The sequence below is a fragment of the Triticum urartu genome, chromosome 2A (assembly GCF_056163025.1).
Source record: "Triticum urartu cultivar PI428250 chromosome 2A, HENAU_Tu73, whole genome shotgun sequence".
Taxonomy (NCBI): Eukaryota; Viridiplantae; Streptophyta; class Magnoliopsida; order Poales; family Poaceae; genus Triticum; species Triticum urartu.
Genome location: NC_141874.1, coordinates 381,460,768 through 381,477,941, shown reverse-complemented (window position 1 = coordinate 381,477,941; position 17,174 = coordinate 381,460,768). Strand labels below are relative to the sequence as shown.

Below are 17,174 nucleotides of genomic sequence, written 5' to 3'. Positions count from 1 at the left end.
CTACGGCAAGTGCACGTACCCCGTCATTTTCGTATTTGAAGAACACCCATCCGGGGTGCTTCGGCGTGCCCGATGTGAGCCGTAGCACTTTCCGCGTGCAGTCGTCGCACTCTATGAGCGGCATCGGCAAGCCACAAAGACGCTGCGCAAGCGCCGAGCCCGGTGGACGGCCGGACGAATCCATGTCTACAAACCTTCGGTGGCGGGCGAACCCGTACCTGCATGCGGTGATGCGCCCTTGCCTGGGCTACGGGAGAGGCTCCCCGGTCACTCCATCGCTTGGGGCAGCAACCGGCGGCCGGAAAAAAGCCAAATCCGGCGGCCCGCGATGAAGTGTCGCAGATCTGCAAATCCGGCGGCCCGCCGACGCAGGGGGGAAGGGAAGGGAGGCGGCGGCGCTTCCGGCGTGCTGCTGTCGACTGCTTTCACCGGAATCTTGGGCGGCGGCCGGCGGTGGCGCAAAGGAGGAGAGGAGAGGTGGTTGGTGGGGGAAAGCGTGGGATGAAATGTCCCCCCACCAACCGCTTACGCTTATATGCACGGCACCGCAGCCGCGAGGGAGAAACCCGCATTTTCCTGGTTTGGGGTCGGGATTTTGCCGCGCCTTCTAAAAATTTTTGCAGGCCGGAGCAAGATGCAGGGTCTGATCGGGCTGGTTTTTTCACCCGACCCGCATTTTAATGGTTATTTTACGGATCGGGGCGGGATGCGGGGTCTGCTAGAGTTGCTCTAAGAATTGGCTAATTTTAGTTCCTCGCCAAAAGAATACTAACAACTTTACAGGTATGTCCTAAAAGTATTCGGTCCTTTCTCTCCAAAATACTAGGAGGGGGTATGGCTAGTGCACCGAGAACATGTCATTCATTTCTTTCCAAATCGAACCATGTGGAGGATGCCAGGGAGGATTTGGCATTCCTTCCTTGAGAACAAAGCAAAATCACATACACTAAATTATCTTTATGCAAGTTGGGGCACAAGTAGTTGGTTCAAAACATAAAGTAAGGCGAAAGAAAGTTGCATCCCCACAGAATAAGATGTGCACTTGCCTATTATGCAGATAGCTATCTGGAAAGCTCGGTGTCTCAAGATTGTGTGCTTCGCTGTGCTGGATAAAATTTGTTTTTCCCCCTCCTGCTAGCGCCAACGGTCAACCAGTTGGTGATAGCACGTCATTTTCAAAATGGCGTTGTCGGACATGTTCGTGCAGCCCACCGTGAGGGCACAATGAAAGCAACCTTTGAGCTAACAACAAATGCTCTTACACATGTACTCGATCGTGAGTATAATCATTCGTATTCATATAAATCACTCCGTTCCAAAATAAATTAGTGGGAGCTGTTCAGGTCTTGCAAATATCTAGTTATTTGGGGGCACTCAAGGCACGCACGTGGCCGCCGGGAGAGGGATGTCGTACCGGCACATGTCGCATGCTCAGACCAAGGTATGGGGAACTCTACACACGATATTCACACGCGATGTGTAGACGACAGGTAATCAAACGACTGTGCTGCAGCTTGATCTTGTCATGGACGGTTTGATGACTTGTGTCGTCCAAGAGTCGGCCAAGAAATGTCATCTGCCTAGCAACGCTGAACCTGTTTTCTGGTTTTCTTTGGGTTTTGACTTTTTTTCTCTCTCCTGGTCTTTTCATGTTTCTTTTCTGGTTTTCTCATCGGTTTTCCAGTTTAGTCTGGGTTTTGGCTTTGCTGGCTGCAACATGTATTGTGCTACCGGATTAAAAAGGGAAGCACGGAGTGCGCTATGCAAGGAGCACAAGTGCACTATAGTAGAGAGTATAGAGTGCACTACCTAGGAGCACAAGCGCATTGTGCACTAAATAAAAGGAAAATACAATGAACGTCAGAAATAACAAAAATTACATTCACCGGGGCGAGCCAAAGACGTGTCATTGTCATCGGCCCGCCCTCAGTGGAGACAGGCAAAACTTGTTGCAATAGGCAGTTGAGAAGTCGTCATGTTATGACTCCACGGGACCAGAGCACCAAAATAGCAACCGCCACTAAAAAGATAAGTGTAGATTGGAAGGATCCAATCCGTAGACACATTAACGAAGACGAGCAAAGACGAGATTCAAATAGATCCATCAAAGAGTAGCACTGACCGAATCCCGCGAGATCCATCAGAAATACATCTTATTAGTAGAGTTTCAGGATAATCATTGCAAAGGGTACCCTTGACAATACCAGTGATTTCAGACATATTTTCTATCGTGAAATGATGAACCGTTTGCAGTTTCGGCTTGTATTGGAAACATGAACCAAGGGCCCAAGGCCCATGTTTGCTTAGTCTCATTTAGAAAATGACCCATGTTTGCTTTTTTTTTAGGGGAAAGCCTTAAGGCACTTTTATTAACTCTGTGGAACAGTTATAACGTGTAGTACATGTGATAACAAGAAATTAGGAGCAGCGCCCACCCACTTGTACTTAGTCTGATGATCAAAAGAAAATCTTGCAAGAAAATGTGCCAATCCATTGGCTTCCCTTGGACAATGGCTGAAGGAGATCGACGGAATAGCATGAGCTAACTGAAAACAGTCAGCCAACACCGGCGCATAGGGGCTTAAGATTTTAGTATTCCCATTGCAAGCATCGATAAGTTCTAAGCAATCCGATTCCACCGCAACTTTGCTACAGCCCGCTTCATAGAGTAACTTCAGACCCCGCCTCAGCGCCAAAGCCTCTGCACCTCAGCGCCAAAGCTTCTGCAGTTGGTGCGTTTATGATGTGATCTATGAGTTCAGACACCCCAGCCACCACTTCTCCACGATAGTTCCGAAGAACTGCAGCTACGGCGTCAGTACCATCGTCGAAGAAAGAAGCATCTATATTCAGTTTATAGTGTCCCATCGGTGGTTTTTGCCATCTTGCTATAGGAACCGGAGCACTTGGACGAACTACATGATTAGCAGCAATTGCCTGAATAGCGAAGACCGAACTCAGTGCATTTTTCACAGTTTCACCTTTCATGGCTTGCCGCCGCTCCCACCAGATATACCAAGCTCCCACAGCGACAGTTTCCTGTAAACCAAGTTGTCCCAGAACTGGTGACCTCCTTATTGAACTCCGAAGAATCTCCTCTAAGACCACAGAACCCGAACAATCAGTACATAAAGCTCTATCAATAATCTCTTCTAATCCAAGAGATTTCCATACTTCTCTTGCCAGCGTACATGTGAAAACCAGATGGCGAATATCTTCCGATCCAGACTTGCAAATTGGACATTGAGGAGAGACTTTGATGTGTCTGTTACTAAGGATGCACAAACCTGGTTAGTCTCATTAAGAAAATGAAAAGGGAGAATAGCCAAAATGCCGCTAGTTGAAAACGTAAGTGCCGAAAGCACGGTCAGCCTAGTACAAGTCAGCTTCCCCAGACTTCGGTGGCAAGCGCCACTTTGCCCTTCTCATATCATGTATGGTGTATAATATGTTCTACCAAGTACAGAAAATACTCCCTCCATTCCATATTAGCTGTCGCTGACTTGGTAGTACCAAATCAGCGACAACTAACAGGGTAAATCAAGCGTCCTATCATCATACTACAGATAGGAAGTGTTTCACCCGGAAGGGAGAGTACCAAATGAAGGTGGAGTAAATGACAACAGACAACAATTTAAATTAACGGTTAACTCAGCCAAATGTTGTTCACTGGCACAAATCTTAGTCTTATAGACGATAGATCCAGAATTTTAGACTCACCAAATCTTCCAGAATAGCAATATTATATATAAAAATACAATAAAAGAAGAAACAACAGCTTGGCAACAAGTCCATCTATTATCTACAATGCTTAACTTATTCCTCTTCTGCCGCCTGCTTGCGCCTTGTGAGCTCTTCTGCTATGTCGAGCTCCAAGCCTAGTCTTGCAAATAGCAAACTAGATCTCTTCAGATTTGCATCAGCCAAACTATTTTTGAGCTGTATCCAAGTTTAGCGAATGTGCACATGTACCAACGGCGCTTCAGTTAGCACTTGCTGTGTTTTGGCCTTTTCAGCAGCTTGTGGCTAGGTGCCGCATGGTCATCCTGCAAAACATGTGGTGAAGAATGTCATGTATACTAAACCAGGAAATCTGCAGTACCGTACGAGCAGGTGCACCAGCTTCTTGTTTTTTAGCTATTTTTTCCGACTCCAACCAGGTTGGTTTTCACAAAAGCATCTCTAAGAAATGGAAGCCTGACATATAATTTTTGACTAAATTCTCACCTTATACAGTGACGCCGCAGAATCAGACCTCATGGCTTGATATTGGTTCTGGCCAAGAGACTGGACAGTCTCAAGTGCATCTACTGTAAGCTGCCAGCCACAAAATGCTGCACTATTTGTGCTGGAACCAGTATTGATAGTGCAAGCAATGGCAACATATCCATTTACCCATGGACAATAGTTGTTGTGATGCTTAATTGGATCAAATTCTGGAAGACCCGTTTCATAATCATTCTCTCCATTCGTTGCTCCTGAAAAACAAATGACAACGTAAATAACATATTCACATTAAGATTAAATTATCTGAATGACACAAAACACAAAATTCAGCATCGAAAAATTAATCAGCATCCGAGTATAGGTCCTATACAGGACCACAGCTTGGCAGTCATTTCACAAGTATGGGATGCCAAACCGCTACTGGCTCAACTATCAAGTCATCAACATCTTGAATTCTTGATGACAAATATTTTAGTCTGATAAATAAATTATCCCAATGATGTGTACTTTTCAGCTCAGAAGCACCTTATTAAGATTTGATTAATATGGTTCAACAAAATCAGGCATATGTCACATGTAAGCACAGAGAGAATAGTTAGATGCTGAAGTACCAAGATCATTTCCTGGGTCATACTCGTCCTTAGTCAGCATTTTACCAGTCTGAGTCACTTCATCTTTAGATAAATCAATCCCAGAATAAACTCTTGCATTGCAAGAAAGGGAATGTTGTATGTTACTCTCCTGGCCTCTGGCATGGCTCATCTTTTCTCCACTCTCAACCGAATCAGCTTTAGTTGAACCACTGTCAACTCGACCCACTAACCGAGATGCCATATCGTGGCTATCAGCCTGAGGCTCTTCTCGACCAGCATCTTCAGGGACAAACTCATCCATCACTCCAGGTCCAGGAGCTGACTCACCAGTATGCCCCATGGTTTCAGTAAGCTCGGGAACTGGTTCCACATCTCCGACAACACTCTCAGTTTTATGTTCAGAAACCTCAACTCCATGAATTTCAGCTTCATGACTAGCACCCATTCCAACACTGCCTCCGCTAACTCCAACGCTAAGTTGATCCCTAGCAAAAGCAGGAGCTGTTTCTGCATTGAGGACTTCTTCCCCTCCATTCATACTACTCCCTCCTATATCTCTTGCATTACTGTCAGCAGCAGGCTGTACAAAATTGCTTTCCTGTGCTTGGTTGCTATAATTGAGATCCAATGTGTCACTCATTCCACCACTCCTGAGTGCACTTGAAGGCTTCTCAACATCATCACCATCACATGGATGGTATTCAACACTCTCCATTGAATTTTCCTCCGCACCGTGAATAATATTCATTGCAATAACAGAAGATGCCCTCATGGAGTCTCTAGCAGACGAGTTGCGAAGGGTAGATGGACCCTCTTTAGATGGCTCAAATCTGTTGACATCTATATCCAGCTCAAGACTTAAATTTCTGCTTGGACCAGCTCCGGAAGAAGATGGACGATTGACATCAAAAAGATTAAAGCCACGAGGCCTTTTGTTCCGAATATCTGAGTTTTGTACAGCATCATCAACTTCATCACCGTCGCGGTCAATTACAGTTCCTTCTATACTGTCAGCAGGCTGAAGCCTGTTTATTGGCTTATCAGCTGTACTCCCACCTTCCTCCAGATTACGCTTCCTCGAACTGGGGCCACGAGATTCAAATGAGGCTGCATAGCCACCAATCTCACTCCCGGTAGGCTGACCAATCATCAGATCTATTCCCATCCCCTCATTCTTGAAATTTTCAGGCATTGAAAGCATCCCAGAATGGGTTGGTGGCAATCCTCCTGCCATTGTCAGATTTAGGTCAACCTGAGCATTTGACAATGATTTTCCCTCAACAGTGCATGCCTCATCACGTCCTTCAGCATTATTTCTGTCTGTTGCTTCAGCAACCCATCCATTGATCCCACTCGTAGCACTAATTCCACGTGCCAACATAGGTTTCGTCCCTGCATCAGGTGCATCAATGTTGCCGAGATTAAGATGAGAAGGACGTGGAACGGATCTGAAGTCCCAGATTCTCACTGTAGCTCCACATAAGCTGCAATCCAGCAAAGGTGACCTCATGCTGCATCCAGAATCTTTTGCACGTAGTTTGCCTTTCCCCTTATCTTTCTTGACTGATGTAGAGTATGAATTTTGCTGAGGCTCAGGAAAGCGGGAGCATTTATCTGGTTCAGCTGAGGCTGCATTTTTTGCAGAGTGGGTTGAATTTTCTTCCCAGTCTTGTACGTTCGGAAGCCATCTAGGTTCCCATCCACACAGGCTAATAAGCTTCTGCGCCTGGATACATTAGATGTATTGACCTAGATTAAGTAAAGCTAAAAGTTCTGCGACAATAGTAGCAACAAAATGGTCATCATGAAGAGCATAAATGAAAAGAGATATACTTGAGAGTAACTGCAGGTTTCGTCTTGATGATTGACATCAATTCCTGTTGTACCATCTGTTTTGTAACCCAGCTCCCCACACAGAATTGCGATTGATTGGGATAAGACACGTTCAATCTGCTGACTCCTAGTGAGTTTCATACTCTCTATTGCAGACGAGGCAATAACAGGGAGAGATATAAACTGCAACAGCCCCTCACAGCGATCTTTAAAACCACCAAGAAGAGCTGATGGTGTGAAGTGGAGCTGTACCAAGCTATCAGCACAGCTATTCCCTCTCCAGGGACAATCATTCTGGTGCGATGCATCAAGCTGTTCAGCAAAGGCTTCTCCAGCATTTGCAACTACAACAAAACAATAAGGGGAAGTTAGGTTTCACAGCCCAAAATGTGTCAAATTGTACAGAACTAAGAAGTTCAGCTAAACTAAATATGGCATAAGTAACATCAGGTAGAACTGTGGAAATTGTAGGAACCAACCCACATGGCCATATCTGTTGGTAATTCGGAGTATTCCAGTTTAACTTAAAACTTCTACTGTAGTGGTGAGAATCTAAACTAAACAAAAACTTTCCTCACGTTCCAATGCAAGAGTTAAATACACATTGTTGGTTAAGAGATGCACAGTACAACCGATGCTAGAGACAAAATTTCGGTCAGCGTGAACACTTGTATCAGTCAAATCAAAGCTCCTCTAATTCAGCTAATAGGAAAAATATTCACACAAAAAAAAGGAAGGGATTAGATATCCCCTATTGCACAATTTGCATCGAGCTAGCAAGCATGACTATCTGAAAGAACACAATCATGCCATACATCCACGCAATTACTGTTATCATTTACTAAAGGTAACACATTCATCGTTTAACATTATGGAATATATTTGCACAAGTCAGACCTAAAACAGGACCAGTTAATTCGAAACTGAGAAGGCCAGTGACAAAATTTACTGACACGGGACATACCTTCAGCAGGGGACCAGGATGTCAATGCAGTAAATATCAGATGTGCGCCACATGAGTCGCATTCAATTTTGTCCACACCAATGTTCACCCAGCCCCTTTGAGCACAGGCCAGTGAACTAGCAGCCTGTAAAATTGAACAAATTAATGCTCTTTTCTAAACAAACTGTGATGCCATTTATCGTGCGTATGATTCTCCCTCTAATTTTTTGTAACTTCGAATTTCCAAAAGGTGATTAACATATGTATCATTTGATTGACTGGAGATTCAATTCGGAAAGCATGACAATTTTTCTACAGACATCTTAACTGCACATAGGCATGAATAATGCAAGCACACAGATGCTGAAAGGTACGTTAAAAATGTCTTATTCAGCACCACCAAGACCAAAAAAAAAGCAGACTTACAAGAAAATCATCACTACTCTCTCTGTTTTGCTGTAACTATACATGGCATTGGGAGTCCCTGTTTCAACACATGTCCACTGAGGGAACCAAGAGTGCAGTTCTTGTCTCTTTGCAGTTTTCCATTCTCTAATGATTTGGAAGAGTTCAAGTGATTGTAGCATGTTTGTATGCATGCACATTTCTCATTTTCTCTCACATAGTCACAGTAAGTGTTTCCTAACTTGGTATGTGCAAATAGTGTCATAGTGGGCTGTGGATACAGAGAGTAAAACAGAAGAATATCAAGGGCACAAGTGATAATTCAATTCGAAATAAATGTTTTAGACTGAGATTGAAATGACCAACATTATCACTTTTAAGTGTTTTATCATTATTCAGTTATTCTAAACATTCCTCTGAGAAAACTTTTGTTCTAAACTGAAAGGTAATACCATTACCTTACTGTAATCAACAGTACACTCGGACACAAATTTAAAGTTACATGGTTTAAGAGAGAAGAAGCAACCTTTGGTTTAGAAGCCCATGTTGAAGGCTTAAATGTGGCCAGTCGATGAAGTAAATCTCCTCGTTCCCATGGTCTACATGATGGTTGCGAAAAATCCATAGCAACTCCAACAGCATTAGTACTAAGAGAAGGCTGAGCAGCATGTGAAGCAACATGGGATGATGACCCAACTTTAGATAACTGCTCGCTGCCTAACCAATCTATGGTAGCTACATTTGTTTGCGCGGGAGGAGATGAAGCACCAGCAGAACTGAGAAGCAAAAGGAAGAGCTTTAGTGCAAGAAAGCAATCTACAATATGTGTGTATCACAGAGTACACTTAAAGAACTAAACATAACAAATTTACAATAGGCTTCACCCCTATTTGTTCAGGAAGATAAATCAACACTTGATGTATTCACCATAACTTCATGATTTTTTTTAATGGTGTAACCTGTACCTTTTCTTGTTAAGGGGCAAATCACATACTATGGAGAACTGACATGTGCAACAATGCTCATCATGTTATTAAATAGCAAATCAGCAGTAATAAATTAGGGAAACCCAAAATTGGTTCATTTCCATATTTGGGACTTTGCAATTTACAATGCAATCAGAATAACAGACAGTAAATGCTTTCGAACTTGGCAACAGAACACTGAAAGCAGACCCAGAATATGGAGATCAACTGTTGGCGTCCAGCCAGTACACTCGGTGAAGCTGTGCAAAACCCAATTTATACCATGAGTGCACAAATCAACATCAATCTGCAAGCTGATACCCTCCGTAGCCAGCGCAAGGCACCCCCACGACAGAAAGCCCATGCCACCAGAAATCAAGCTCTGACGAATTCGCTGGCTCGGCGAGAAGTTAAGCTCGCTAGGGTTTAGTACACGCCCTACTTGGACCTAGCTCGAAATTTCCTAGGGCTACAGCCCCCCTCCTAATAAAAGAACAAAATTTCTTAGCACGGAGCACCTCGCCAGCATCCCAAGGCGGCGCAACCTCCGATTAGGAGCCTGGCAAAGCAGAGCCACAGGGCAGAAAGCTAGCACCCCATCGTGCGACGGCTAGGAGGAGACAGGAGGGGAAGGGGCGTCGTACCTGGCGACCGGGGTGGCGGGCGGCGAGTCTGAGCGCAGCGGCGGGTCCGCGGGCGCGAGCGCGGCCGACGAGCTCCTGACCTCCTCTCTCATGGCAGGCGGTGTCGACCTGGATGCGGGTTCCAGCCAGTTGAGGTGCGACCGCGTTGGAATCGAGCTCAGTGGGAACGAATGGTGCGCGTGTTTATCGTGGTGGATCTCGTTGGGTCTATACGCCTGGCCTACTGCCTATCGTTTGAGCCTTCGGCTTTCTTGTTTCCATCGTGCCATATGCTAAGTCCATTTTCACCTCAATAATAATAATAATAATAATGCCAAGTCCGTTTATTCTGGGATGTTGCTAAAAAGTAAAAACAAAACAAAAACGTTTATTCTGGGATGATCCTCAAGAAATATATCGGATTTGTCTCTGAGCGCATATGTCTCCAGCTTCATTTGCATTCTTGCTGCAAAATATATTAAACCTCAGGAATATAAAGGAACCAAAAACAAAACAAGCTCATGTACGCGGGGATTTATAACTTAGTCATGCTTTAGTTATCCAAACCCGTCGTGCAGTAATACTTTATTATATATGTGAAGTAACTAATGTTGTGCCAGCGCGTGGAAGGAGTCCACTCAAAATGATAGATAAGAGTATGTCTCAGTAAAGTAAAGAGATATGAGAAGAGCTATCCCTTTTTTCTTCGCCGATCCTCTCTTACATCAGTTGCAGCAAAAACCTCACAAGAGAAGTCTCCAAAACTCCAACACTTAGGGCCTCCACTTCTTACCTTTTCACTTTCTACCGTTGATTTTATTTCTGCAGCTTCGATTATTCAAACGTAGTAAACGACACCACTATTGGCGTCTACATGAAATTACCTAAGACTTTCATGTTGTAACAATAATTTAGCTATGCCTTGAAATTGCTATAAACATCGTCATAGGATTATGCTCTAACTGAAAACTCTAGTCCAATAATAGCGCCAGCAACACCCACTTCATGAAAGAAATCCCATGCATGCATCTAACGAAATCTTACCCTTGGCGCGCTCAGATCAAGCGATGCTACCGGGTTGTGGTTGCAGACTGGGCTTCATATCTTCCATGTTCTTCTCTAAACTTGCCCTTCTCCATGCATATGGCAAAAAGCACTCGCTCATGTACAACCCCTAGCTAGTACTGATCAAATGACACTAACACCACCACAAAAAGTTGATGAAAGAAAGGAGTTCACGGCCAGATTAATACTGCATACAAGGACACACAACCTAGTGGCGGCGGGGATTAGTTCGGCCTAGGGTTAGCCGTCAGGTGCGTATGGATGTAAGGATGAGGTATGATAGGCAAACCCGCAAGTAGACATTTATTAAAATAACTTCAAACTATATCACAATTGTCTCGAAAATATAATAGAAATGATCGAATTTATTAAACTTTCCAAAATTCATTTCAACTGCTAATGCATAATCTTAGTGTGATTTTTGCTCGTCTCGACAAGACAAACTCAATCACAATTTATAAAGTCAAAATTTGGACACATCCACTGACTATTGGGCTGTGCCACAATTAATGTTTTTGCTGGGGTATTCTAATGGGTTGATTTATAAGAATGTTTCATGTTTGTGGCCTGCATGAGCAACATGTTATCTAGACCCCAATAACATGCTAAGGTCGGCTGGGGTGGTCACCCAAGTGAACCATCTTTCCCTACGGGAGGTCATCCAAGGGTGTGTTTGGTTTCAGAACCAAATGGAATGTCATGGAACCGTTCCATTCCTAAGGAACGGAATGATTCCATCTCGGTGTTTAGCTAGAAGAGAATGAGATAGGATGGAATGGTTCCCAGGGACAGAACGCCAATGAATCTGAAGTCTGAACCAACAACCGCGCAGTTTATCTGAACTTGCTGCTGCCTACAATGCCAACACCATCCTTGAGCAAGCAGCCAAGCACCGACCGCCAAAGCACGGTAACCATGCTAGCTGAAGAGGAGGACGTCGGGAGGCTGGAGCTCGCCTCGGACTTCCTCCCACCCCCATCCATCCTGTCCCTCACGCCGACGTTGGGCGGATCCTGCGTCCTTGTACGCCGCCACGCCGGCCCGCTGGATGTGACGCCCCCCATAGCTAGCGGTTCCTGAGTCCTGACGCCGCATGACCGTAGCTCCTAGCGGCACGTGCTCAAGCACGGCGCCCGGCTGGATGCGACACTCCCGACGCCGCACCACCGCGACTCCCGGTGACGCGTGCTCAAGCGCGACGGCCAGCTGGATGCGGCGCTCCCGACGCCGCACGACCGCGTCTCCCGGCGACGCGTGCTCAAGCGCGACGGCCGGCTGGATGGGACGCGCCCGGCAGCTCGTGCTGGATGCCCCGTGGTTATTGGTGGTTGCGGCTCCTTGCTGCTGTAGCGGGGGAGGAAGGAGGTCGTGGGAATGGGCGGTTCCGCGTGGTCCGCTCGATTTCGAGGTACCGCTTGGAACGGCATAAACAGTGAATATGCCATTCCCTGAAATCGAGTGGTTCTGGTTCATTTGACAATCCAAACGCAGGAATGGGGTCTGGGAGCGGAACCGACCTGTGCCGTTCCACTCGGTGACAGAAACCAAACACACACCCAAGAGAATGCCGCTATCTGGGAGTGTTCCCTTAAAAAGCCACTCCTGGCCAATGCTCGAGAATTGCCATTCTAAAACAGAGTAATTGTCATGCTATTGTATAAAAATTTGTTATGCTATTGTATAAAGATTTGCCATGTTGTAAGGAAAAAACTAGCATGCTATGAGAAAAATTGTCAAGAATTTGCCATGCTGCAACAGGGACAATTGCTAGCCTAAAAAAGAATTTTCTAACTTGTTTGGATTTGCCATGTTGACAGAATTTTTTTGCCATGCTACATCTGAAGGATTTATAAATTGTCATCCTGAGTATATCATTTAATGCCACCAGCTCATAGTTCGTTTAGAGTAGTGCTTGTGAGCAAACAGTGATTGCCACATGTCTTGCTTTGAGAACACAGAAATGGACGTGTTCGCTCAAAAAACCTCCTCAAGCTGACGTCAAATTGTTAGCATTTAGGTATTTAGTTGGACCTCCTCTTACTATGGAAGGGAGTGTGCACTAAATGCATGTTTTGTAGAGCATGATACGAATGTCGCCTATATTAACACAGATGATAATCTCAATTACCATATTTCATACTAGGTTAAAACCAATGCAACTTTGCACACCTTTTCATCCATAAACTCGGATCTTTGTTTACAACCACGGCTAGAACATGCAAAACATCCACATGCCTTTCCTGAGATTCCTGACTAGTTTTATCTTCTACTATCTCCTAACATTTAGATATGATCACGGAGACCTCTGGTGGCGGGTCTCATCGCCTTCGGCTATGCTACCCTCTGGCTTCCACATGACGTCCTTCAGGCCATTCGAGATACTATGGTAAAACTGCACAAGACGTGAAATCATGCAACAGATTAGTCCAAAAACCAACAGCAAAATTCATCTTTTTTGAAACAGTATGAAGTTCCGAAGTAATTTCACTGCAATATCTCAGTTTGAACCTCACCTTGTGGAATTCAAGGGTGTCGCCATTCGATTTGCGGAGCTCCACCATGTAGAGTGAGGGTGTCACTTCAAAAACCTGAGGTTATTACAGATGGAACCATGTCAGTCCATATACCATGCAAGAATAGTGCAACGCAACATATAACAAGGCAAAGCGATTTTCTCAACAACAAAAAAAAACAAGGCAAAACGATACTATGAAATATACCTCTGTTGCAATTGCCAGCTGACCTTTCCTTCCAGGATTCTCTCCTTGCAACTTCAGCTGATTTGATTTAATTCCAGAAAATTGTCATCAGGATAATGTTCAGGTAAAATGGAAACATGCTGTAATTGTTTTTTTATCTGCTAATATAATAGGCACCTTGTAGTTGCGCTTCTGTACGTTGAAGCCCATGGGTCCTGCTGCTGCTTCAATTTTCGACAATATTTCGTTTGCTGGAAGCCTCGACGCAAACCGTGTTTCACGTTTAACAGAATCCTATTTATAGCAAGATTTCAAATTAAAAGGAATCCCATGGTTATTAAAATCTTAATTCATGAACAATTTGAGATGCTGAGCATACCGTTTGCTTCTCAAAAAGTGTGCCAAGATTGAGGCCCTGGGAGGTAGAGATCAACTCGAATGCATTCATCACTGCCGGTCTTTCTTCACGTCTCTCGACAACAAGCTGTGCTGGGTCCTGGATCATTACAAAAAATGTTACCAAGTCCATCCACCGCATTAGGACACATGTTGATATAACATGGTGAGGAAGTACTTACCCCAGATTCGTTGAAAATAGAGTTAATGTCATCCAGATTAACTTCTGCTGTCTCAAACCTAGGAGGCTGATATCCTTTCTTGAACCACTCATTGTTAATAACCTCAGCAATAGTTATTCTCTGCACGGGGCAATAACAATGACATGAGCTATCTCTCAGATATAAGCTTTGATAAAACAAACTGACATGATACCAATGAACAGATGAACATACAGTGTTAGGATTAGGATCTAGTATCTTCTTGATGAGCTTCTTCGCGCTCGTCGAGAACCAAGATGGGCAACTGAAGTCTGCTTTGTATATCTGCATGAACAAGCAGGTTATCTTTCAGGCACTTAATTATTCTGGTAACATCGACCAAGCACTTGGATCGTATTAGTAAAAGCATTTTTTCCTCGCAAAAAGAGGAACTTGCTTTTGACAACAAAAAAACAGCAAAAGTAATTCACCTTCTTGTAAAGCGCCATGAGATTTGAATCTTCGAACGGAAGGTAGCCTGCCATGAGGACAAAGAGAATCACCCCACATGACCACAGATCAGCCTTGGCTCCATCATAACCTTTGTTGTTTATAACCTGTACGCCCAAGAGAGTATTGAAAAATGAGAACAAAATATTCACTTGAATAGAGAGAAGTAGATAATTATAATTTAAGGTCTGGATGCAAATGAAGAACCTCGGGAGCAACATAATTGGGAGTTCCACACGTCGTATGCAACAGCCCATCCTCCTGCAAGATAGCAGAAAGATATGCAGAAATAATCGTCAGAATCTATCGGCTGATCCGCAATCACGCTGTCAGATAAATAGCAAAACATAAAAGAAGCCAGGCCCGCTGGAAGGAACACTGAATTTTCCATCACAATGGTTTTTTATCAAGATGGAAAAAGAGAAAGCAGTCAATTTTGCTTACTCTGACTTGCTGCGATAGGGCGCTGAGTCCAAAATCAGACACCTTGAGAGTACCGTTAGCATCAAGCAGAAGATTTTCAGGCTGAAACGTGGAAGAAGAAAATGGTATGAGACCACTTTTTGTTTCTTCCCACAGGGCAGATGAGTAACCAGCACGGCACCGGCACGCCACGATACCTTGAGATCACGGTGATAGACGCCTCTGCTATGACAGTAGTCGACAGCGTTGATGAGCTGCTGGAAATATTTCCTGGCGTCGTCCTCTTTGAGCCTCCCACGCGAAGCCTAGACCCACGGATCACGGCAAAATAAGCATATAGGCAGAGCGGGAAGCAAAGCATAACCCAAAATGTTGAGCAAGGTATATACTCACGATTTTGTCGAAAAGTTCGCCACCTGTGACAAGCTCCATGACTATGTATATCTTTGTCCTGCTGGCCATCACCTTTAAAAGACACGCCAATTAGAAGTGGGCATGGTCATTTACATACATAGTCAAAAGGCAAAAGAAACCTACTAGTAGTTTTTAACGAGAAATGAAAAGATAACCAAATATATATACATAATTTCCTCATGCGAGGAATATGAGCAAATAATTAGTCCACTGTATTTTGCTTAAATGATGATGATGATGATGATTTCAGGTTGCACTAGTACTAGTCTATACCTCGTACATGCGGATGACGTTGGGGTGCCTGATGAGCTTCATGGTGGAGATCTCGCGCTTTATCTGCAGAGAAAAAGAGATGTATCATTCAGAGGCCAAACAAAAGTGAAGAGACAAATTTGATCACGGCCGCCAACTAAACTCTGCGCTTTCCAACGAACGCGCACGAGACGCCCGCCAAGCCTTGGTCTTGGTCTTGGCCTCGGCGGACGCATTGAATTGAATTCAATTGGCGGCAGAACGCTATTCTGGAACGCCGTAGCTGCTGCCGGTTTCACGGACTCTCACGTCTTGGCGTTCCACCAAGTTGAACTAGTACTTCTACTCTTTTGTCCAATATATAGTTTTCACCCAATTGTTTTTTAGAAAAAAACAGCCCTATAAACCCCTCCTTTTTTAACAATGCTTGATGATCGAGAAAGATGATCAAGGCTAGGCCTCCCTTTTAGTACAATAGAAATAATCTGAACAAGCCATGGATTTGGATTTTGAAGAAAATAATCTATAGTTTTTCTTTTTCTTTTTGGCGTTGGGTTCGAAGAAGAAGAAGAAGAAAGACAAGGTACCTGCGCGATCATCTTGTGCTTGAGGACCTTGTCCTTGTCGAGGATCTTGATGGCGACATTCTCGCCGGTCTCGACGTTCCTGGCGAACTTGACCTTGGCGAACGTCCCTTCCCCAAGCGTCCTCCCCAGCTCGTACCTCCCCACCCGCGTCCTCCCGCCGCCGCCGCCGTGCGCGCTCATCTTCCCTCCCGCGCTCGAATCAACCATTCAGCCAACACCCACCGATTAAAAGAATTACCCGATAGACAGATCTGTTCCTGCGGGCGCGGGTCGCCGGCGACTAGGACCTCTTCTTGTCGCAGGGCCTCCACTGCACGAAGAGCTCCTTGTTGTCCTCCCCTTGCTGCCGATGCCGCATGGAGTCTGGTGGTAGTTAGTTCTCAGCGAATTCGTAGAGTCGCAGGCATGGGAGTGGGATCAAGATTCAGGAAGAGAGGCAGTGGTAGTGGCGGTTAATGGCGGAACGGTAGGGGGAGAGAGGAGAGGAGAGGAAGATGGTGGTATGTATAGGCGGGCGGAGGCGGAGAAGAACGAGGGGGTGCGAGGAAGAAAGCGCGGTCCCGCCGCGTGCGTGCGTGCGTCGTGACGTCTCACGAAGGTGCGGGGCGGTGCGCCGAGCGCCGCGCGTGCGGGCGACCGGGCGAGCTTTCCTAGTTCCTACAGCCCCTCTCTCCTTCTCTCTACAGTTCACTGCCGCAACTAGAGTTTGCTGCTCTGTCCGTTCAACGACTTTGCCACCATTTTCAAATACTCTCTATATAGGAGTATATCCTTCTGTAGTTCAATCGTAGAGTAGTATTTTTTTTTCCAATCGTATGTTGATGCTAGTAGGTATATTCTACAATTAATTAATGCTGCTATATATATATTTGTTTTTTGCATGGTATATATATATATATATATTTGTTTGACCACCCCAAATAATTTCAGTAGTACCACATTATTACTCACGGAATACTAGTATTTTAGAACGAATGACCATGTATTTTACTAGTCGCAAATTATTCTCTTGCTCATGTTCGGGGTGGGCCCAGGAGAAGCAAATTGCTGGGACCACATACAGAAATGACATTTTCCCTTTTGTGTGTGTGTTTTTTTT

General features: G+C 44.7%; 2 protein-coding genes across 3 annotated transcripts; both read right to left on the bottom strand.

The window, feature by feature from the left end:
- Nucleotides 1–3,617: 3,617 nt before the first annotated feature.
- Nucleotides 3,618–10,798, bottom strand: LOC125537440 (uncharacterized). Of its 2 annotated transcripts, none has more exons than XM_087543933.1 (7): nucleotides 10,634–10,798; nucleotides 8,528–8,777; nucleotides 7,618–7,741; nucleotides 6,654–6,997; nucleotides 4,839–6,546; nucleotides 4,228–4,478; nucleotides 3,618–4,046 (listed from the first exon to the last, which is right to left on the bottom strand). In XM_087543933.1, exons 2-7 carry the CDS (start codon nucleotides 8,624–8,626, stop codon nucleotides 3,987–3,989), a joined length of 2,586 nt encoding a protein of 861 aa, XP_087400059.1. In that variant the 5' UTR covers nucleotides 8,627–8,777; nucleotides 10,634–10,798; the 3' UTR covers nucleotides 3,618–3,986. The 2 variants fall into 2 exon arrangements, with proteins under 2 accessions (XP_087400059.1, XP_048556711.1); XM_048700754.2 differs by lacking the exon at nucleotides 10,634–10,798 and adding an exon at nucleotides 9,611–9,850.
- A 1,971-nt stretch (nucleotides 10,799–12,769) lies between these two features.
- Nucleotides 12,770–16,609, bottom strand: LOC125537441 (CBL-interacting protein kinase 23). The gene is made up of 14 exons (XM_048700756.2): nucleotides 16,076–16,609; nucleotides 15,510–15,572; nucleotides 15,216–15,287; nucleotides 15,020–15,127; nucleotides 14,844–14,924; nucleotides 14,607–14,660; nucleotides 14,381–14,506; nucleotides 14,145–14,234; nucleotides 13,932–14,051; nucleotides 13,733–13,849; nucleotides 13,531–13,647; nucleotides 13,375–13,431; nucleotides 13,168–13,242; nucleotides 12,770–13,046 (listed from the first exon to the last, which is right to left on the bottom strand). Exons 1-14 carry the CDS (start codon nucleotides 16,280–16,282, stop codon nucleotides 12,948–12,950), a joined length of 1,386 nt encoding a protein of 461 aa, XP_048556713.1. The 5' UTR covers nucleotides 16,283–16,609; the 3' UTR covers nucleotides 12,770–12,947.
- Nucleotides 16,610–17,174: the final 565 nt, after the last annotated feature.

Excerpts from the sequence above, each read along its gene's own strand:
- LOC125537440 (XM_048700754.2), bottom strand. The coding sequence starts at position 9,702 with ATGAGAGAGGAGGTCAGGAGCTCGTCGGCCGCGCTCGCGCCCGCGGAC. Across the intron at positions 7,742-8,527 it reads CATGGGCTTCTAAACCAAAG|GCTGCTAGTTCACTGGCCTG; the intron begins GTTGCTTCTTCT and ends TCAATTTTACAG. Across the intron at positions 6,547-6,653 it reads AAACCTGCAGTTACTCTCAA|GCGCAGAAGCTTATTAGCCT; the intron begins GTATATCTCTTT and ends TAATGTATCCAG.
- LOC125537441 (XM_048700756.2), bottom strand. The coding sequence starts at position 16,282 with ATGGTTGATTCGAGCGCGGGAGGGAAGATGAGCGCGCACGGCGGCGGC. Across the intron at positions 15,573-16,075 it reads AGCACAAGATGATCGCGCAG|ATAAAGCGCGAGATCTCCAC; the intron begins GTACCTTGTCTT and ends TTTTCTCTGCAG. Across the intron at positions 15,128-15,215 it reads GCGAACTTTTCGACAAAATC|GCTTCGCGTGGGAGGCTCAA; the intron begins GTGAGTATATAC and ends CCGTGGGTCTAG.